The following is a 23,452-nucleotide window of genomic DNA, read 5'->3' on the forward strand; positions in this document are numbered from 1 at the left end:
CCTGGCTGGAGAGTCTAGAACTTGGTAGCATCGTCTGAGGATGAGGGGTCAGACAATTAGGACTGAGATGAGGAGAAATTTCTTCACTCAGCGGGTTGTGAATCTTTGGAATTCTCTCCCCCAGAGTGGATGCTGAGTCGTTGGGTATGTTCGAGGCTGAGATGGATCAATTTTTGGACTGTCGGGAAATTGAGGGATTTTGGGGATGGGGCGGGAAAGTGGAGTTGAGGTCTGAAAAAAAAAGTTATCTGTTTTTAATACAACTGGACATTCTCTCTCTCTGTGCCTTTCGGGTCTCTTTCTCTCTCTGGCTATGTAATCTGACCCATTGTGTATTCAGTATACTGGGATGTAATGTTTTCCGTGGCGAACCTGTCTGAACACCAACGACACCTTTGATTGCTGTGATGGTCTCCCAGCCGAAGACATGCTGTGCGATTTTAGAACCCTTCACTCACTCACCTGACGAAGGAGGAAAGCTCCGAAAGCTTGTGATTTTCAAATCAAACTGTTGGACTATAACCTGGTGTGGTTAAGATTCCTTGCATCTGATCTGATTGAATGGTGGAGCAGGCTGGGCGGGGGGGGTGGGGGGCCAGTTTGACCCATTCATGCTCCGAGTTCTCAGGTTGAGAGATTGATGGGCTCCGAGAGGAACCACTCACCCTTCAATGGATACACAAGAGGCATTGTCCAATCAGCGGGCGGCGGAGGCGGGATCAGAACGCGCTGACGGTCATGACCCAATCGGTGCGAAGAGGGGGCGGGCTGAGTGGGCGCCACTGACCAATATGGGGCGGCGGCGGCGGCGGAGCCCGGAAGCGATATTCGGGGCCTGGGACGGAAGTCGGTGGAAGGAGCCGGGAGTGGGGGGGAGAAGCCCAGTGATCGGGTCCGGCACATGCAGCCGGTGCTGCGGGGAGGGGGGGTTTGAAGGGAGCCCCTGGGGGTGGGGGTGCTGTGAGCCATGATCCACAGTCTGTTCCTCATTAACTCCTCCGGGGATATCTTCCTGGAGAAGCACTGGAAGAGCGTGGTCAGCCGCTCGGTCTGCGACTATTTCTTCGAGGCGCAGGAGAAGGCGAGCGAGTCGGAGAATGTCCCTCCGGTGATCTCCACCCCGCATCACTACCTGATCAGCGTCTACCGCGATCGCATCTTCTTCGTGGCAGTGATTCAGAGTGAGGTCCCTCCGCTCTTTGTCATCGAGTTCCTCCATCGGGTGGTTGACACCTTTCAGGTCAGTGAAGATTATCGGCCTCCGAGCCGGTGGGGAATTTCTGTTGCTCCCAGAGAGTGGGAAGTAGTCAGCTCGAAATCAGAACCAGAACACTGGTCAGTCAACATGAGAGACAGACTGGCTGGTTTTGGTGGGGGTGCGGTCCTGTATCAGCTGTTGCCAAATCATCATCCGAAAAGATCCGAAGCCAGATATCTCTGCCGCTTCGTCCTTTGTTTATTTCTGTATTTTCTACTTAAATATTGCTGGCCAGAGCTGACCAAAACGTTCAATGCAGTGACATGAGGTTCTGGTCCATTGATGAGGGTGCTTCTTAAAGCTAAACATTGCCTTCCAATTCTGTGTCCCCCACAGGGGGAATTCTGTTCAATAATGCCTGTTCATCAGTTTCATTCTTTTCAACCCCAGGGATAAGTGATGTCTGACTGACTGAACCGACCTTTGTCTTACATTATGACATTGAGCAGCCACTTCCATTTAAATAATGGTTGCTTATTCCATTCTTCCTGTTTTCTGTGGTAGGGAATGCCACTTTTTTTGCTCTTCCTCTTTTTGTCTTGTGAATATTTTGGACATCTAGTAGGGAAGCTGCAGCCCCTGATGTGATTTTTAGTTGTAAACAATTTTACAACACCAAGTTATAGTCCAGCAATTTTATTTTAAATTCACAAGCTTTCGGAGGCTTCCTCCTTCGTCAGGTGAACGATGTGAAAATGAAAACCTCGAAATGAAATCGCATTTATAATTCACAGAACAATGCTTGGTGAGTACAGACAGTTTTTTCAACTGCCCGTTGCCAAGGCAATCAGTGTGCAGTGTGATTTTTAGTGGCAGTCGGCCTGGCTGATGAGAAAAAACTGCAATTCATGCAATGTCTGCATTGTTGATGCAGATTGTCTTCAGAATGTTTTGAGCTGGCACTGTGATGACTGTCAGCTGTTCCAGAATTTAAGGTGACACGTTAGAGAGCAACCCTTTGAGTTTTTATTTCAGTAATTGTGTTCCTGAAGTTTGTGACTGATTCCTTTTCATAAACAAATGTTGGAGAATGAATTTGTCTGATGCTGTCTGTGTCCTGATGAGATGGGAGATGCTTCCTCACAGCTCTGGGTATAAATCTTTCCACAAGTGACTTTTTTTTTGTGTGAATGGTAAAAAATCTGCAGTGAAAACAGAAAATATTCACCAAGGCCATGGTCATCTGAAAAAGCAAGCTAACGTTTCAGATGGAGACCCTTCATGAGAACTGCAAAAAAGAAGAAAGGAGAACCCCTTTGCAAGATTGACCAAAGAGAAGAACAACAAGTAACTATTGAGCACAAATCTGCTCACTACTGGTCAGTTCCAGCAGCCTGTGAACAGACTTTTATAAAAGCAGGGAAGAGGGGTGAATCCAGGTCCGATTTGATTTTAACAACTTGATATCCCAGCTGTCCTGACGTTTACCTGTTTGTTTCCTTCATTTCCATTCAACTTTGCTCCTTTTCGATTTTGCAATTGTTTGACTCCACTTTTGTCTTTCTGCTGCATTTTCACATCCTGATTGGGATGACATTGGCATACTATCCAGCACTTCACAGCTCTATCCAGTTTTTTTTCCAAGTCTGTGCACAGATTATTAAACCTTCCTCTTTATATTAGGAGTTAAATTATCTGTATTCTTGATGTTTCGCTGTCGCCCCTTTCTCCCTTCTTTATTTTGGCTCGTTCGAGGGGCTTTTTTTTCAGTTCTGACAAATAGTCTTGACGCAAAATATTAATTTGTCTCTTCTTTTCAGTTGTTAACAGACCTGTTGTATATTTCTGTTCTTCATTGTCTTTGTCTTTGGTTTTGGAAAAAAGGAAACTCTCCATGAAAGAACCAACATTAAAACTGTGACAATCAAAAAATGAACAATGCTGAATTCAGCCCCCCTTGAAGTCGGTGACTTCCACAACAAGATGCACATTGGAAACAACCTCGTGTTTTTATTTGGAAAAAAAAATGCCCTTGAGACTATTTGATTTGTGTTTCCTCCACTTCTGAGATGTCTTTCTGTTTGAACAACTACTGTAACCGAAGAACATGAATTCATGCTGAATACAGTGAACTGAAATTTCAGGATAAGGATCAGTTAAGCAACATAAGCCCCCTTCTCATGAAACTCAGCCCTGACTCTCCGTGATCACTCATTTCTTCCTTCCATCTCGTTATTTTTCTTCAGAAGTCTCTGGATTGGATCATGGGCTTGGGGCTTTAATGCAGTCTGGTTGCAAAGTGAGCCAGTGGGGTGACTGGAAATATTGAGTGTGTCTGCCTTGGGATATTGCATGTCTTGGACGAATGACTGCAGGAAGGCATCATTAGGTAAAGGACACATAGACTATTGGTGCTTCTGCTGATGTTTCACTGATCTGTCCCTGTAAACTAATGAATGTGCCCTGCCAGTGCTGGGAGGACCTCCAAAGCCAGAGTATGCATGGCAACGTGAGAATGTTGCACACAGAGCTGGCAACAGAAATTGACACTGCCACATGGATCGTGAGTTCTTGATTTTACTTTTAATATTAGGAAAGGTAAGAAAATTTGTATTAGCACATTATGGCCTCAATAGACTAGAGAATAATTAAGGGAGAAGGTAGAAAATGGCCTTTCTTGGGCTGTATTTCGTAATCAATCTCAATCTCCAAAGCTGAAGCACAAATGGGAATCCTGAGATCTGTAATTCGTGTGAAGTGCATGACCCAGTTTGTGGCTTGGAGGCAATGGTGGCACTGTTTGCCTCATCTGAACGAATAGAACAGCCATTGTTGTCCTGCTGTGCTCTGATTTGTCATGATGATTTTTGGAGTGTTGGTGCGATTCGAGTTTCCAGTTGAAGTAAGGAAAGTGAATTGAGATGTACTGTATCTTGTTCCGAATGTTTCTCCAGTTCTACTTCATGGTCTCACATTCAAAATCAGTGTTGTGTGAAAGAAAAGCACTTCACTGTTTTGAAAGATTATTAATACAGCTGTGCATTTTGATACAGAATCTCTTTAAAGTTGGGGAGGATCTTGTGATTTGCAAAGAAATGTTTCATGCAGATTATTGGATAGTTTTATGCAATTTATTGGGCTCATCTATTTTCCAGAGCTTCAAGTACTCAGTAGAAAAATGCAGTACAGACTAAGGATCAAACTTCAGACCTTCTGGAATGAACTAATTTGTGGTTTGGTGGGATGTTGATGTTTTTCCATTGGACATACTACCTTTTCTTGCAGCATGCATTGTACTTGCTGAATTAACTGCGGTAGGGGAATAAAACAGAACCTGGGAAGTGAAAAGGATCCTGGTTATTTAAATATTAATATCGAGCTGATTGTGTTCATGCTATGTAGTAACAGTATCTACAGAGCTCAAGTCTCAGACAACTATTGCAACAGCTGTTTCTTGAGAAACTGGAGCAATCAATTTTCTGCAGAGTTAGTGTTCACTCTGAGCCAATTGATTTCATCTGGAAAACCCAACTTATTTTTTTGAAGGAGTAACCCATCATTAAATGGGTTCCTTGACACTAAGAGGTGTGCCATCGTTGAATCATGTTCGCACCGACTTATTTTGTGTCATTCCTGTTTCCAATGGAGAATCTTCTCACCTCACCAACAAAAACTAGTATCAGTAATGGTGGCCATGAAACTACCGGATTGTCGTTAAACCCATCTGGTTCACTAATGTCCTTCAGGGAAGGAAACCTGCTGTCCTTACCCGGTCTGGCCTAAATGTGACTCCAGACCCACAGCAATGTGGCTGTTTCTTAATTGTCCTCTGAAATGGCCTCGCAAACCACTCGGTTGTAAAATCTCACCAAAGAAAGTCATAACAAGAACAAAACCGGACGGACCACCCGGCATTGGACCACTGGGCATCAGACATGACAAAGGCAAACCAAGCCCAGTTGACCTTGCAAAGTCCACCTCACTAACATCTGGGGACTTGTGCCAAAATTCAGAGAGCTGACCCTCAGACTAATCAAGCAACATACTGACAGAATCATACCTTTCAGCCAACGTCCCAGACTCTTCCATCACCATCCCTGGGTATGTCCTGTCCCACCGGCAGGACAGACCCACCAGAGGTGGAGGTACAGTGATATACAGTCAGGAGGGAGTGGCCCTGGGAGTCCTCAACATTGACTCTGGACCCCATGAAATCTCATGGCATCAGGTCAAACATGGGCAAGGAAACCTCCTGCTGATTACCACCTACCGCCCTCCCTTGGCTGATGAATCAGTCCTCCTCCACATTGAACACCACTTGGAGGAGGCACTGAGAGTGGTAAGGGCACAGAACGTACTCTGGGTGGTGGACTTCAATGTCCATCACCAAGAATGGCTTGGCAGCACCTCCACTGACCGAGCTGGCCGAGTCCTGAAGGACATAGCTGCCAGATTGGGCCTGCGGCAGGTGGTGAGCGAACCAACACGAGGGAAAAACCGACTTGACCTCTTCCTCACCAATCTACCTGTCGCAGATGCATCTGTCCATGACAGTATTGGTAGGAGTGATCACCGCACGGTCCTCGTGGGGACTAAGTCCCGTCTTCGCGCTGAGGATACCATCCAATGTGTTGTGTGGCACTACCACCGTGCTAAATGGGAGAGATTCAGAGCCGATCTAGCAGCTCAAAACTGGGCATCCATGAGGCGCTGTGGGCCATCAGCAGCAGCAGAATTGTGTTCCAGCACAATCTGTAATCTCATGGCCTGACCTATTCCTCACTCTACCATGACCAACAAGCCAGAGGATCAACCCTGGCTCAATCAGGAGTGTAGAAGAGCATGCCAGGAGCAGCAACAGGTGTACCTTTAAAAAAAAAAATCAGGTGCCAACCTGGTGAAGCTACAACTCAGGACTATATGCATGCTAAACAGCGGAAGCAACATACTATAGACAGAGCTAAGCAATTCCACAACCAACGGATCAGATCAAAGCTCTGCAGTCCTGCCACATCCAGTCGTGAATGGTGGTGGACAATTAAACAACTAACGGGAGGAGGAGGCTCTGGAAACATCCCCATCCTCAATGATGGCAGAGTCCCGCACGTGAGTGCAAAAGACAAGGCTGAAGCGTTTGCAACCATCTTCAGCCAGAAGTGCCTTGTAGATGATCCATCTCAGCCTCCTCCCGATATCCCCACCATCACTGAAGCCAGTCTTCAGCCAATTCGATTCACTCCACGTGATATCAAGAAACGGCTGAGTGCACTGGATACAGCAAAGGCTATGGGCCCCGACAACATCCCGGCTGCAGTACTGAAGACTTGTGCTCCAGAACTAGCTGCGCCTGTAGCCAAGCTGTTCCCAGTACAGCTACAACACTGGCATCTACCCGACAATGTGGAAAATTGCCCAGGTATGTCCTGTCCACAAAAAGCAGGACAAATCCAATCCGGCCAATTACCGCCCCATCGGTCGACTCTCAATCATCAGCAAAGTGATGGAAGGTGTCGTCGACAGTGCTATCAAGCAGCACTGACTCACCAATAACCTGCTCACCGATGCTCAGTTTGGGTTCCGCCAGGACAACTCGGGCCCCAGACCTCATTACAGCCTTGTTCCAAACATGGACAAAAGAGCTGAATTCCAGAGGTGAGGTGAGAGTGACCGCCCTTGACATCAAGGCAACATTTGACCGAGCGTGGCACCAAGGAGCCCGAGTAAAATTCAAGTCAATGGAAATCGAGGGGATAGCTCTCCAGTGACTGGAGTTATACCGAGCACAAAGGAAGATGGTAATGCTTGTTGGAGGCCAATCATCTCAGCCCCAGGACATTGCTACAGGAGTTCCTCAGGGCAGTGACCTCGGCCCAACCATCTTCAGCTGCTCCATCAATGACCTTCCCTCCATCGTAAGGTCAGAAATGGGGATGTTCGTTGATGATTGCACAGTGTTCAGTTCCATTCACAACCCCTCAAATAATGAAGCAGTCCGAGCCCGCATGCAGCAAGATCTGGACAACATCCAGGCTTGGGCTGATAAGTGGCAAGTAACATTCGCGCCAGACAATGACCATCTCCAACAAGAGAGAATCTAACCATCTCCCCTTGACATTCAACGGCATTACCATCGCCGAATTCCCCCACCTGGGGGTCACCATTGACCAGAAACTTAACTGGACCAGCCATATAAATACTGTGGCTACGAGAGCAGGTCAGAGGCTGGGTATTCTGCGGCGAGTGACTCACCTCAGTCCCCAAAGCCTTTCCACCATCTACAAGGCACAAGTCACGAATGTGATGGAATACTCTCGACTTGCCTCAAGAAGCTCAACATCATCCGGGACAAAGCAGCCCGCTTCATTGGCACCACATCCACCACCCGAGACATTCACTCTCTTCAACACAGGCGCACGGTGGCTGCAGTGTGTACCATCCACAGGATGCACTGCAGAAACTCGCCAAGGCTTCTTCGACAGCATCTCCCAAACCCACAAACCCACAACCTCTACCACCTAGAAGGACAAGGGCAGCAGGCACATGGGAACAACACTGGTGACTAAAGTAGTGGACAGGGGAATGTCAATGGATGTTATTTATATGGACTGCCAGAAGGCATTTGATAAGGTCCCACATCAGAGCCTGTGAGCTAAGATAGAAGCCCATGGAATCGAGGGAAAAGTATGGACTTGGTTAGGAAGTTGGCTGAGCGAAAGGCGACAGAGAGTAGGGATAATGGGTAGGTACTCACATTGGCAGGATGTGACTAGTGGAGTCCCGCAGGGATCTGTCTTGGGGCCTCAATTATTCACAATATTTATTAACGACTTAGATGAAGGCATAGAAAGTCTCATATCTAAGTTTGCCGATGACACAAAGATTGGTGGCATTGCAAGCAGTGTAGATGAAAACATAAAATTACAAAGCGATATTGATAGATTAGGTGAATGGGCAAAACTGTGGCAAATGGAATTCAATGTAGACAAATGTGATGTCATCCACTTTGGATCAAAAAGTGATAGAACAGGGTACTTTCAAAATGGTAAAAAGTTAAAAACAGTGGATGTTCAAAGGGACTTAGGGGTTCAGGTACATAGATCTTTAAAGTGTCATGAACAGGTGCAGAAAATAATCAATAAGGCCAATGGAATGCTGGCCTTTATATCCAGAGGACTCAAGTATAAGGGGGCAGAAGTTATGCTGCAGCTAATCAAAACCCTGGTTAGACCGCACCTGCAGTACTGTGAGCAGTTCTGGACACCGCACCTTTGGATGGATATATTGGCTTTGGAGGGAGTGCAGCGTAGGTTTACTAGAATGATACCTGGACTTCAAGGGTTAAGTTACGAGGAGAGATTACACAAATTGGGGTTGTATTCTCTGGAGTTTAGATGGTTAAGGGGTGATCTGATTGAAGTTTATAAGATATTAAGGGGAACAGATAGGGTGGATAGAGAGAAACTATTTCCGCTGGTTGGGGATTCTAGGAGTCGGGGGCACAGTCTAAAAATTAGAGCCAGACCTTTCAGGAGTGAGATTAGAAAACAATTTTCGACACACAAAGGATGGTAGAAGTTTGGAACACTCTTCCGCAAACGGCAATTGATGCTAGCTCAATTGCTAAATTTAAATGTGAGATAGATAGCTTTTTGGCAACCAAAGGTATTAAGGGATATGGGCCAAAGGCAAATTTATGGAGTTAGATCACAGATCAGCCATGATCTTATCAAATGGCGAAGCAGGCACGACTGGCTAAATGGCCTTCCTATGTTCCTAACACCACCTGCACATTCTCTTCCAAGTCTCACACCATCCCGACTTGGAAATATATCGCCATTTCTTCATTGTCGTTGGGTCAAAATCCTGGAACTCCCTTCCTAACAGCACTGTGGGAGAACCTTCTCATGGACTGCAGCGGTTCAAGAAGGCGGCTCACCACCACCTTCTCGAGGGCAATTCGGGATGGGCAATAAATGCTGACCTCGCCAGCGATGCCCACATCCCATGAACTAATAAAAAAAACTGTGTAGCTGTAATTTTGCACACAAGTTCTTCCAGTGCAGTTGCTCTCTGATTAGCTGTGTTGATACACCAACATGATGGGTCACATAATCTACCATTTGAAAGAGCTTTGGTTAAATTTTGCACTCCAGTTGAAGGATGTCTGTGTTGAGATGGTGCAATCTTGTTTTCCCCCCTCCACCAATTATTTATACCTAGTGTGACTATCAAGGACATTTGACACACAGGGTAAGGATCTGTTGCTTTCCTTCAACAGTGTGTTGGAAACCAAAATCTGAGGAGAATGACTGCCTTGTGTGAATTTTTTTTCACCTCCCATTTTAAGCATCAGATCATGTGGCATGTTTGAGACTGCCACTTGGTGCCAAACTACATAACTGTGAGCTTGTGTTACTTAGAATTGGGTTGACCTTACATGTGTCATATGGTCACATGGAGCTGTCAAGGACAAGGCGTTTTGACCCTGCCAATTTGGGTGTATTTGAACCCAATTCCGAGAGGAGGTAAGAAAATGTGCTCGGTCAGTGCCTTAAAAACACCATCGGACCAAACACACAGTCCCAGTGCTGTGCCTCCAGGGACTGATGCATCTGTGCACAGATGAGCTGAGCTCACACCATAATGTGAGGTCGGCATATTTAAATATTTTAATGGTAGTCCTGTGCATGGCACCCACTCAATGGAAGCATCAAATTGGAGCTGGAATGTTGGGTACAAGCAGCCAGTGAAGATTATCTGGCATAAAATTGCTGCTGTTCTTTTGTTATGGTCATTTGGGACATGTGTCCACTTACTGCTTCTGGTTATTAAGGCTGACGAAACGAGGCAATATAATCGGGTGCAAAATCTCCTCCCTCCTCCTCCCTCCCCCACCCCCCCCTCCGACGAACAGGTGCCGAACAGCTGGAGCACCGTATTGGGAGGCCACCGAATACTAAGGAAATGCCGCATCGTAATGCGGCCAGGTCATAGGGCGTTTGTACAAACCCCCAGATCCCGTGGTTACTGGTTGCATTGCAGCAGGCACAGGATAAGCCTCGGGCCTTCATGTCCAACAAGACAGGGAACAATATTTCACAATACACACCAGAGACGGTTCTCGCAGCAGTGCAGAGGATGGGAGGGGATCTTATTGGCGATACGGTGGCCATCGATCAGTCACCATCACGTTATCAGTCCCTATATTTTAACAATTTTAGTAATGGGAATCTGAAGGCGATTATAATCGCCTTCTGTTAAAGAGACCGCAGTGTATCAATTGTGGGATTTAAAACTGTATCTAAATACAATGTTGTGTAACTTTTTGTTTGTATTTATTTTCCCCACCTCTTTTTGTCGTTGTTTAAATCACAGCTAAAAATAATTTGCAATGATTGACTGACTACATCTTAAATTTCATAAATCTCTTATTCCAGATGAATGATGCTTGTTGACTTCCTTTCTCTCCAGGACTATTTTGGAACCTGTTCAGAGGTGGCAATCAAAGACAATGTTGTGGTTGTATATGAGGTGCTGGAAGAGATGTTGGACAATGGCTTCCCATTGGCAACTGAGTCTAATATTTTAAAGGAGCTGATCAGACCTCCCACCATCCTCCGTACTGTTGTCAACACCATCACTGGTATGTATTGTGGGATGTGGCAGGAGCAGCTGCAAAAGTAACACAAGGGATTTGCCACGTTCTCTGCTATGTTTTTATTGTACTCTATGCATGTTCTAGAGGTGAGTTAGCTCCCCAATTCCTGCACCTGGAAAGGTTGATGGCACTCTAAGGGTGGCCAGACTTGGCAAATTTTCAGTCTTGCCTCCCTCTTCTCTCAAATGTTCGTAATTTTCTCGAAGCCATTTTGGATGTTTCCCATTTTAAAATTAATCATGTCTCTGTCAATTTGTCTTCACCCTCCCTCCGACAATCTGCTATCTTTTTTTTGCAGCAGGTCCTCCCTCAGCTGGATTCTACGATTCTCCACAGCTGTAGTCAATACCCTTTTAATATCAGTCAGTGGTTCAGACTGCTCCTGCTGTATGGGCAGTTTTTTGGTGGCAGCCAGACATCAGATGTAACTTGGATGTTAAAGAACCACTTCAAGGTGCAATTATGCAATATTTCCCCAATGTTCAGTGCTGTGGGAAGCCCTCCCTCTTTATGTCGAATAACATTAAAACGTGTGCAGTTACTCTTGAATCACAATCGTGCCTTATTTTTGATTAGTACACCTTGTTCACCGGCCTGCATGAGTGAGCTGAACCACTCAGTCTGCCAACAATTACAAAATCTGGCTGCCTCTAATGGCAAGACCTTTTATGTTTTACATTGTCAATAGAGACAGATTTGCCCTTGCAGATGCTGTCCATGATACTCTAGTGCTGTAAAGTAGATGCTTTAAACAACACTGCCTCTATTGCAATTGTACTGCTTAACTGCAGATTCATACTATTGTGTCTTGTTTGTTGCTTGCAAGGAAAAAGTCTCCAATCCCGTGGCTTTCACAGGAAGATCGAGCTTTGGAAGGGGTCACTCATGCAAGTTATTTCCAAAGGATTCTGAGAATTATTTTCACAGCTGGCAGCATTTGATCACATGAAAATACCTTAAAGTACATTAAGTTCTTGTTTGTGCCAAACCTTTTCTGAATGTCGTTTTCTACATGGTTTTTCTTTTTTTGAAATACTCTTTGTATCTCAAAATTCAATTCAAAAGTACTTAATTTAAATAAATAAAACTTGAAAAGCTACTGCTTAAGCTAAATAAAATGACTGAAGATTATTTTGTGCATTAGTAAATATTGTTTCCCTGGAATCCCAGGTGAATGATCTGTCTTTTAATTTACTGTTGGAATTTCTCACGATTGTTTTGCAGGTAGTACCAATGTTGGGGACCATCTCCCCACAGGACAGCTCTCTGTGGTTCCCTGGCGCCGTACCGGAGTGAGGTACGCCAACAATGAAGCCTACTTTGATGTGGTGGAAGAGATTGATGCCATCATTGACAAATCAGGTACAGATGGTATTGCTGAATCAAGAGTCATGTTCACTGTCACTGGGGATGCAAGTGGATCATATTTCATTGCCCAAGAAACTTAACATACTTTCACATCTTGGCATTGATTATATGGAGTAATTTTACTCCTAGCACATTATATTCTAGGATGCTTGCAAGCTTAGTGTGGACATCAAATTTGGAATGCTGCATCGAGATGCAAAGACACACTGAGACTTCCCCTTTTTACTTTGAGCCATTGTCTCACCACCTTTAGTGTCACTGTTCACCTTTCCAAGTTCAGAGCATCGAATAGTGATCTGCCCCAAAGAAGTGAGCTGTAATTTAATCTTAGTGTTCACGTAATGTCCTTGAACTGCTCGAGCTTTGCCTCACCTTGATTAAGTAACAGTCTTGTTACTTGCTGCAAGCTACCCATAATTCTGCAAGTAATTCTACTTCAAAGACGGCTGCTTAACATCTGATTTTTTTTTTTTTTAAATTCCTGGTGTTGACTGTTTACCTGCACCCTCAACACACCAATGTGGAGAAAAACATTATTAACCTCTTGCACTGGATAATATTGTTGATCAGGTGGCCAGTTTGCTGACAAACGGACCTGAACCAAACACAGGTGGTTTGTGTGCGGCCTCATCTCTTTCAGGTATCAGTTCATTTTTTGTGTTCCTTTTTGCGAACTCAATCACTGCAGCTGATTGTTGCACTGATAATGTCACAGCTGAATTTATCTACCATGGTGCGGACATGGGATTGAACTTGGGGCCTCTGATCCATTTGGAGGACCTCCCGGTTACGTTTGATCAATCGAGGATAAATTGCTTCTCATGCTACAAAGCATAGCAATGTATAAACCACAACAAACTGAGTCTTCATTTTTCCTCCCCTTGAGGACATGCTACTGAACTAGTCCCAGATGTCAGCCAGTGCCACTGTATGACCATCTGTTATGCACTGTGCAAGAGTACCCAGGGTAACAGTTCTTTCATGTATTCGTTCTTTTTTTTCCACTCCCTTTCAGAAAAACCCTGACACACCCACTCCTTCCCTTTTTATAGCTCCTCACAACCACCTGGCGAAGGGGGGGTAAACTGTTCATGTAGTGGATTATAGGCCTTTGGTCTCGACATGCTCCAGAGTGGCAGGAGCGACTTATGAAAATCTCAAGTCTTCTTAAATAGGCAATGCAGTCAGATGGTCCAAGCTTCCTTTGGCATTATCCTGAATTAATTTTCTTTGAGCTGCTCTAAATTGGAATGGCATGAACTAATGCTGATGCCACTCTTGCTGCAGGTTCAACAGTATTTGCTGAAATACAAGGTGTTATTGATGCCTGTGTAAAACTGACTGGAATGCCAGATCTCACTCTCTCATTCATGGTAAGATTTCTGATATAATTGCAGAGCAGTTTCAAATATGACTGAGAAAATGCTTTGATGTGCTTACGCTGTGTTGGCACTAAGGTAGTTGGGTACCAATTAACAGGCATAGCTCCTCTTGTGTGGCGTTCACTGGGTCGTCCGGGTGGATGATGGGAAGATGAGATGAATGCAAGAGGCAAAGGATCAAGATTTGTGTTATCCTATTGAAACACTTTTTATTCATTCATAAGATGAGGGCGTTGTTGGCAAGGCCAGCATTTATTGCCCTTGAGAAGGGGGTGGTGAGCAGCCTTCTTGAACTGCTGCAGTCAGTGGGTGAAGGTACTCTCACAGTGCTGTTAGGAAGAGAGTTCCAAGATTTTGACCCAGCAACGATGAAGCAATGGCGATATATTTCCGTCAGGATGTTTTGTGACTTGGAGGGGAACATGCAGGTGGTGGTGGTCCCATGCGCCTGCTGCCCTTGTTCTTCTGGGTGGTAGAGGTCGTGGGTTTGGGAGGTGCTGTCAAAGAAGCCTTGGTGAGTTGCTGCAGTGCATCTTGTAGATGATACACACTGCAGCTATGGTGGTGGAGGGACTGAATGTTTAAGGTGGTGGATGGGGTGCCAAATCAAGTGGGCTGCTTTGTCCTGGATGGTGTTGAGCTTCTTGAGTGTTGTTGGAGCTGCACTCATCCAGAGAAGCATCTGCCAATAAAGTGCCATTGGTAGAATCGTGGAAACCAGTGACTTGGCTGGTCTTTGAGTCAAGGCCTGGTCTGGAAACTGAGGAAGGGACAGGGAAATTAAACAATTGGAGAATTCCCAGTGGTAACAAATGAGGCCCAACGGATTCCAACAATGATTGCTGACTTCTGGTGAAAATAGGGAGGTTCATAATGTGGGATTCTCATTGACCTTTTCTTTCTTGTAACAATTGCAGAATCCTCGACTCTTGGATGATGTCAGTTTCCATCCTTGTGTCCGTTTCAAGCGTTGGGAGTCAGAACGAATTCTTTCCTTTATCCCACCCGATGGCAACTTCCGCCTCCTGTCCTATCATGTCAGTTCCCAAAAGTAAGTAACACTTTTCTGGACTGAGAGGGAGGTGGAAGACTGGAGAAGATTTTATTGCCCTTCTGCCACTTTTGTGTTGTATTTGGAGACCACTACATTAGTTGTGGAATGGCTTGAATGAGTTCTGGAATTCACCTGTGGTTTGGATGGGTTTTCGGAGCTTTATCCAGTGATACCAGCAAGGGTCTTCTGGAACTAAGATTGTAAACTATTAAGCTGCTCTTCTATTTCATTTGTCACTGGGGGATTTGCAGGTCAAATGGATTCATGATTTTGTGACAAACAGAAATTTCATCTTTTACTTGGATATCTTTTTTGTATGTCATTTAAAGGAAATCAATATTAACAATGTGGTTGAAAACATGTTGTGGATTGAGAAAGGGCCATCTGACCCACTTCCCTTGCCAACTTTCCATTGTCATATTATCTTTTAGGGAGGTAAATAAAATAGCTGAAGCTTTGTAGAAGAGAGAACTTTTAAGACTTTTCCCCTTGACGGGGTACCAGTATGTCAAAATCTATCATGTATCTAACAAGAAAGTTGTATTTAGATTAATTTGTCCCCTGCGTACCTCCTGTACATAAGTTCTCCTTGAGCTGGTCTCCTGGTCACTTGTTGGTTCATTTGCTTTTGACATCGAACCTCCACATAAATTATTTTTAATATCTGATTAGAATCTAGAAATAAAATATCCATTGTCTTTCAATATACCATTAATTTGAATAGCTTGAGTTCAAAGGATATTGTATTCTGGCCAACTACAAATCAAAAAGCTCACTGATAGCTCGGCTCATCCAGCAAGTGAAGACAGCTTCCATCTCGATCAAAGAGTTATTTCCAAACTACACTGCATTGTAAATCTATATTTAAGTAAACATTTTTTTTTCCCTATTTGTTGCATGATGAAGTTACTTGCATTACAATAACTAGGAGCAGTAAGAATCAGCATCAGGCTGCTATCTTATTGATCAGCCTTAGTTATGGTATGCACATTATATTAACACATTAAGACTGAGGGTGACATTGAAACAGTTCAATAGGAGACTTCTGCAAACCACCTTCAGTGAATCATTCTTGCATGCAGCCCACTCAGAAAACAGACCTGCTCTTTACTTCAATGTTAGAAATATCTTAATTGCACATGTTTCAACTTCAAATAGTCTTACAGTGGAGCAACAGATCTGTTTTATGTTTTACACTGTCAAGTTCGATGGTTAATAGGTGCTGGAAAGAGCTGGCAAAATTTTCCTTTTTCATTGTTCTGTAATATGTTAACTGAAGTATTGTCCTGTTTATCTCCACTATTCATTTGCTTATGTCATTAATTTTCTTGTAAATAAATTGGTCTATTAGTTTTAGCCTTAATGTAATATTATTCACCATATTTAGGATTAAACATTAGAGCATGGTGGACATCCCAGTCTCCATTGTGTAATATAGTGGGGGAAAATAATAATTGTTTGTTTTGTGACCTCCATACCACTCAACTTTCAATTCATGTGAGACTCTGTCTGTTTTAGAAAACAGCCTTTTCCTTGTAAACATAGTTGGAAGCGTTCGGAAGCCTGAATTGAAACATTGTGTCAGCAAAGGTGAAAAATGTTGTTCATCTTGAAGTTGTCGTGTTGAGTGAGTTTAAAAGTGAAATGCAATATTGGCACCTCCCCAGAAGCTGAGTGGTTGAAGCAGGGAACTTTTTACCATCTTGACACCTTCTGATGTTGATCTGATGCAGAATGTGCATCTTGAAGATGATTGCATTGCATGTCTAGAGCTGACAATGCGACATTTCCTTTTTTATCCTAGTTTATGAAAACCTGTCGAGCCATTCCTGCGAAATGAATCAAAATAAAATGAAACGGGGCTCTTTTGATGCTCCGTTGGTAACATCTGACAGTGGGTAAAGATTGGGCTTGGCTGTGATGCTGCCTCTTGTCAAATAGCCTGCTGGCTGCAGGCAGCATCACAACCAAATCTGGACGCCCTCCTCTAACGTTAGGCTTTCAGCTGTTGAGCTTGGACTGAAGTAATGGCCTCCATGGTGAGCATCTATCGAACTGTCTCCTCGGAGACGCCTTCAGGGAAGGGTGAGTGGAGGAAAAATGGTAAAAAAAATAATAAAATCTCTCTCAGAAACTGACTCTACTATCCAGTCCTTCCCTCTCCCAACATGTCTGAGCAATCTGAATATGTCGAAAAACTTTGTGTCTAATTTTTTATTTTTTAAAAGCCTCCATTGTATTTATTTTGCCTCCAGTTTAGTTGCCATTCCTGTCTACGTAAAACACAACATCAGCTTCCGAGATGGCAGCTCCATGGGGCGGTTTGAAATCACCATTGGCCCAAAACAAACAATGGGAAAGACAGTGGAGGGTACGGTTGTGACCAGCCTGCTGCCAAAGGTGGTCCTGAACATGAATCTCACCTCCACACAAGGGAACCACACCTTTGACCCAGTCACCAAGGTAACTGAAAGAGAATTGGCGTTGCCATGAGTTCACTGCTGATAGCATCCTGATGAGCATGTAACTAATTTGCCAAGAAATGATCACTAGTTCAGGAATAAACTCCAGATCAAAAACAGCTCACACACATGTGTTGTTCCCCTCCCAGCATGTAAAATCTGTGATTCATAATTTAATCTCAACAACAACAAAATAGCTGAAGAAGAACACAATTGTAGAATTATAGAAATGTCTTCACACGTGGTCCGTTGTCCCTGGCACTAACTCTGCTTTGGACTCACTATTCTAATCCCATTCTGTTGTCTTTTTTTTTCCCCCGAATGTTTCAACATTTTTCCTCTTAAAGTATTTATCTTATTACCTCTTGCTGTGATTAATAGCAACTTGCAGCAATTCCATACTCTTATGACCCTTTGTATGAAAATAATTCACTCCCAAATCTTGCCCTTTTTATAATTTTAGCACTAATCCTCAATTTTTTTCTCCTTCATTCTGATTGATGTGACCATTCGATTTTCCTTTTGAGGATGTTTATTATGAAGCACAGCTTTTCAGGGATCTTGCAAAGTTTTAAATTATATCCTTTGCAGAAATTTCAAGCAGAAGTTTTTCTTTCCTCATGGCAGTGATAATATTTTTCAATGCAACAATGTCATTGATTTGAGTAATTTTTTTAAAAAGCTATGATGGTGCATATCATCTGCCCTCAACTTCTTGTTGCAGATATTGTCATGGGATATTGGGAAGATCAACCCACAGAAGCTGCCCAGCCTGAAGGGCACCATGAGTCTGCAGGCAGGGACACCCAAGCCTGATGAGAACCCCAATATTAGCATCCAGTTCAAAATCCAACAACTCGCCATTTCAGGTAACAAGTGCAGGAAGCACTTATCTTGGTCTTTGACATGCTGAGGTTATTCAGAATTACATAGAATTTGCAGCACAGAAACAGGCCATTCAGCCCAACAGGTCCATGCCGATGTTTATGCTCCACACGAGCCAGGTGGGCGGTTTGCTTTTCCATCCTGAAGAAAATGAGAAAAAAATAGGGTAGTTGTCTGCATTGTATGTTGTCCTTTTTAGCTTGGAGCTTGAGGGTTTCTGTATCACTGCTTTTCATACTCCATGGCCATCTGGAAACAAATTTATTTTAGCTTGGTCGTGACAGCGACTGCGCGTTCTTGTTTTCTCATTTCCATCTGTTCTTGATTCTTGCCCTGCTCGCTGTGGCTGAAGGTTTCTCACGTGGTGGCAGGCAAGGCGTTGATGCAAGTTGACCATAACTTGAAAAAAAATAATTTGAACTCTCCCCTGCAGTTCCACTCATGTTCTGCAGGCCTCTCTTTCTCTGCTGTTGTTCTACTGACAGACTGCATGTGCTTTTAGATCTAAAAGCGCAGCAATTTTGCTTCTGAATTGTGGCCCAGCAAGTTTCTTTTTTCCCCACTACTCCCTGACTACTGAACACCTTGGTTTATTGAGGGGAGGGGATGCAAGTGTATAAATGTTTTACCAAAGAAAGTCATGCGAAGAAACAACCGTTAAGCGATTGCAAGGAAAAGTCATGCAAAAATAGACTTTATTATTCAAAATGTTATGACTGCAGCTTTGTGTTGAATATCACTGTCTAAGAGAAGGATATTTTAGCATTGCATGCTGCAGTAAAGATCCCTGTTTTCCTCCATATTTGGGTGTTCTATAATTTTTTCACATGCCAGCCAATGACAAAACTTATATTCACTGCTTAAAATAGCTACAAGATTGCTTGATAGAAATCACCTTCAAACTTGTCTGGAACTGATAACTTGGTTCTGTTGAGAGCTAGTGGATGGGTGTTTTCTTGTCATGAGGGTAAGGGGAAAGGACTGGGGCTTATTCTCAGAACTGGGCTAATTTTATTTTTCTTCAGGAGAACCTGTGGGGTCAGATGTGAACTTACTGCAATGGACCAAATCATATTGACCGATTCCTGATCAAACTGAGTAGGGGAGTGTGGAATGAGCTGAAAATGTCCTGATGGGGTCCGAAACGTGAATCTTAAAAGATGGGATGAAAGTGATTCCTTGTTAGTATTTTTTTAAAATGTGATCCATTAAAGAAAGAAAGACTTGCACTTTTATATGGTGCCTTTAGGCAGCTAACGTTTTGTCTTGTTGAAATGAAATGTACGGAGAGTGGTGAACAGAGTACTTTTATGTTTTATGCAGTGAGTATCAGCATTAATCACTCTCTGTTTAGGTTTGTCATGGGTTAGATGGAAAATAAGGATCCTTTGATGCTGTTCCAACCTCAGACTAGCGTTTTAAACTACAGCCGTGTGACACTTCGATTTCTGATCGGCTATCATTATGACCTTTGAGTGAGACTGCAAATATGATGCCAATTTTGTTTCGTTCTGCAATGTGGAACTGGATGGAGAATGTAAAAAGTTGCTCCATTGATAGCTTTGCAACTACCAGAGTAGATTTTTATCCACCTTTTCATTCTTCCAACCCTTTCATGTTGCACACAGTAGCCCACAAAGTGCAGATTCAGTTCTATGTACCACGTTATAATGAGGTTGATTTCTCTTGCCTCAGGTCTGAAGGTGAATCGACTGGACATGTATGGAGAGAAATACAAACCATTCAAAGGCATCAAGTACATGACTAAAGCTGGAAAATTCCAAGTCCGAACATAATCGCTGTTCTGAGGGCACTTGCCTGTTGCGGCAGTGAGACTCTTTCCCTGCCTGTCTACCCATCAATTGAATGTTCCCCTTTTCTTGTGTGTTGTGTTGGTATCAATACAAACAACTTGCACGGTTAACTGCACTTCTGAGGACTCCAGAGCCAATCTCATGATGTTAACCCACAATGTTACTGGTGTGAGCCGAAGGTTTAGACTTTGTGTCGAGTGGTAAAGTTTATGTTAGTCATCCTCACTGAAGGAGTGCAATTGATGTTACAGTACGTTCACCGACCAACCTGTCTTCAATTAAAATGTTATCACTTAAATATAATTAGAAACCACCATTATCTGCTTTTGGACAGGAGGATTAGTGTAAAAGCTGAACATTTGCCATGTGGTGCGATTTTTGCATTACAGAAAAGAAGTGTTATGGAAAGCAGGGCTATTGTGTTGCTAAGCCTTCACCCAAACTCTCTGGAGACTGCTGCATTTGGTCAGGTTTTGCATTGTGATTATTTCAATAACTGCTGGGATGTTGGGTTATTAGGGTGATAATTTTGTTTTACACTATTACTGCCCTTCAAAGGGATATGCTGATTTTTCACATGACTTTTTCTGCATATCACTTGTTTCCCAACTGTTGAGCAGTACTTGCTGTTCATGAGACAAAAGCTGATATTTCAATGTACAGTGAGCCTAAAGTACCCAGTGGCAGCACAGCATATAGGCACACAGGTTTTGGAACCACATTTGTTTGTGTACTTGCATGAATTGAGTGCATTGGAGTGCAGTACTGGCTCCAGTTACCTTTTTTGAAGAGGGGTGTCAGTAAGTCCTGGAGTATTTCAGAACGTTGGTATTTTCTGTGTTGGAATGAAGTGGTGCAAGGTTATTCCTTAGGTCAGTTTTGAATACATTTTCCTGACCATGCCTGCACATACTCCATTTAATAGTAGTGCATTGCCAGCTATTTTGTGTCCCTTATGGCTGTGGGGAAAGTATTGTGCAGTAACTAAAATTATTGAAGCATCTTTATACTCTGTGAATGGAGTATATTGGATCTGAATATGTGTACTTTTAGCGCCATGTCGGGTAATCTTTGAAGTTAATTCGGGCATGGTGAAAGTCTCCGTTAAATAAACAGTTGAAGTTGCCTGAACACCTTGCTTATTTACACTACTGTTTCTCACCCTTAGTATTTCCGAAGTGCAAAAATGACACATGGGTGGGGGGGAATATGTATTTTTCTGACTTTCATCAGCACTGTTGGTTGCTACTGTTCAATTTATGGTGGAGTTGGTAATGGACTGAGGAGGAAAAGGCTAATTATGGAGCACCAATCATTGACTCAAATTTCACCTCATAGTTTAATAAGAAGTTGTGCTGTTGAGAATATGCAGCACCAATGCATTGTCTCCCACTTGTCCCTACCAAGCATTTTTCACTGTTGGAGGGAAACTAGCAGTGTTTTTTTTTCCACACATTGCTTTGTGAAAATGTTGAAACTTTGAAAGCTGCTGCGAGAAGAGGACAGGCCTTGCAGTTCTCACAATACACTTTTTTTTTGTTGATGTTTGTTCATGTTGTTCCACAAACTATTTGAAGCTCAACATTTTGAGAAGATTAACCCCTTTGAATTAAACACTTGTGACCACAATTAGCTGAACTTGACAAGAAACTGGGGGAGAGGCAACATTGAGCATCCCAAACTGATGACAAAAGAAAGCAGAATAGACACTTGTGCCCACTTGCTTTTCTTTGTATCGTGTTCATGTTCCTATATTTTGGTTAATTTTACTATGTTAAGGCCCAAATAACACACAATAGATGCAGATATTTGTAGTTATGGTACAGGACCACACTGAATTTGTAGGTATGATTACCTCATGGTGTCCTATTTGGAGCATTCGGTCTTGTAGGTAGTACAATGTTTTAATTTATTTTGAGTATTTGGATGTATTTAAAATAATAACCATTACTGTACTCTCCTATTGGGTAGTGTTAATACAGAGTATGATTCGATTATGAGCAGGCAATTTTACTTGAAGATATGTTAGTGTTTAGCATTAAATAAAGTAAAACATTGTTACAACAAAGTGCCAGTGGAATATTGTGTTTATATTGTTCAAACCTTTTTCTGTGTGTTCATCGAATGCAAAGCTTTGTTCGTCAAACAACACTGGCTGGGCCCAACAATCAACCATCCTCGCCACAATTAGATTGGCTGGCTAAAGACAACACAAAACTTTACCATTCCGTTCTTTCCTTTGCCAGGCTGCAATTGGCTGTCTGTAGTTATATTTAGATCTTGCCACATAATCACCCTGTCTCAGATTTAGTCTTGCACATTCTTTTCCCATCTGGAACCGATTGCATCACCTTCCAAGTGCAATGATCGTCAGCCGGGCGACATATCTAGCCAAGCTGTTCCAGTACAGCTACAACACTGGCATCCACCCGACAATGTGGAAAATTGCCCAGGTATGTCCTGTCCACAAAAAGCAGGACAAATCCAATCCGGCCAATTACCGCCCCATCAGTCGACTCTCAATCATCAGCAAAGTGATGGAAGGTGTCGTCGACAGTGCTATCAAGCGGCACTTACTCACCAATAACCTGCTCACCGATGCTCAGTTTGGGTTCCGCCAGGACCACTCGGCTCCAGACCTCATTACAGCCTTGGTCCAAACATGGACAAAAGAGCTGAATTCCAGAGGTGAGGTGAGAGTGACTGCCCTTGACATCAAGGCAGCATTTGACCGAGTGTGGCACCAAGGAGCCCTAGTAAAATTGAAGTCCATGGGAATCAGGGGGAAAATTCTCCAGTGGCTGGAGTCATACCTAGCACAAAGGAAGATGGTAGTGGTTGTTGGAGGCCAATCATCTCAGCCCCAGGGCATTGCTGCAGGAGTTCCTCAGGGCAGTGTCCTAGGCCCAACCATCTTCAGCTGCTTCATCAATGACCTTCCCTCCATCATAAGGTCAGAAATGGGGATGTTCGCTGATGACTGCACAGTGTTCAGTTCCATTCGCAACCCCTCAGATAATGAAGCAGTCCGAGCCTGCATGCAGCAAGACCTGGACAACATCCAGGCTTGGGCTCATAAGTGGCAAGTAACATTCGCGCCAGATAAGTGCCAGGCAATGACCATCTCCAACAAGAGAGAGTCCAACCACCTCCCCTTGACATTCAATGGCATTACCATCGCCGAATCCCCCACCATCAACATCCTGGGGGTCACCATTGACCAGAAACTTAACTGGACCAGCCATATAAATACTGTGGCTACGAGAGCAGGTCAGAGGCTGGGTATTCTGCGGCGAGTGACTTACCTCCTGACTCCCCAAAGCCTTTCCACCATCTACAAGGCACAAGTCAGGAGTGTGATGGAATACTCTCCACTTGCCTGGATGAGTGCAGCTCCAACAACACTCAAGAAGCTCGACACCATCCAAGATAAAGTAGCCCGCTTGATTGGCACCCCATCCACCACCCTAAACATTCACTCCCTTCACCACCGGCGCACTGTGGCTGCAGTGTGCACCATCCACAGGATGCACTGCAGCAACTCGCCAAGGTTTCTTCGACAGCACCTCCCAAACCCGCGACCTCTACCACCTAGAAGGACAAGAGCAGCAGGCGCATGGGAACAACACCA

General features: G+C 43.7%; 1 protein-coding gene across 1 annotated transcript; it reads left to right on the plus strand.

The window, feature by feature from the left end:
* The first annotated feature begins 936 nt into the window (after window positions 1–936).
* On the plus strand, window positions 937–21,889 carry ap3m2 (adaptor related protein complex 3 subunit mu 2). Its single transcript, XM_068001243.1, has 8 exons — window positions 937–1,240; window positions 10,670–10,841; window positions 12,081–12,218; window positions 13,512–13,597; window positions 14,524–14,657; window positions 16,916–17,123; window positions 17,847–17,991; window positions 19,703–21,889. Exons 1-8 carry the CDS (start codon window positions 968–970, stop codon window positions 19,801–19,803), a joined length of 1,257 nt encoding a protein of 418 aa, XP_067857344.1. The 5' UTR covers window positions 937–967; the 3' UTR covers window positions 19,804–21,889.
* Window positions 21,890–23,452: the final 1,563 nt, after the last annotated feature.

Source organism: Heptranchias perlo, chromosome 20, assembly GCF_035084215.1.
Source record: "Heptranchias perlo isolate sHepPer1 chromosome 20, sHepPer1.hap1, whole genome shotgun sequence".
Lineage (NCBI taxonomy): Eukaryota > Metazoa > Chordata > Chondrichthyes > Hexanchiformes > Hexanchidae > Heptranchias > Heptranchias perlo.

Excerpts from the sequence above, each read along its gene's own strand:
- ap3m2 (XM_068001243.1), top strand. The coding sequence starts at position 968 with ATGATCCACAGTCTGTTCCTCATTAACTCCTCCGGGGATATCTTCCTG. Across the intron at positions 1,241-10,669 it reads GGGTGGTTGACACCTTTCAG|GACTATTTTGGAACCTGTTC; the intron begins GTCAGTGAAGAT and ends CTTTCTCTCCAG. Across the intron at positions 14,658-16,915 it reads TATCATGTCAGTTCCCAAAA|TTTAGTTGCCATTCCTGTCT; the intron begins GTAAGTAACACT and ends TTTTGCCTCCAG.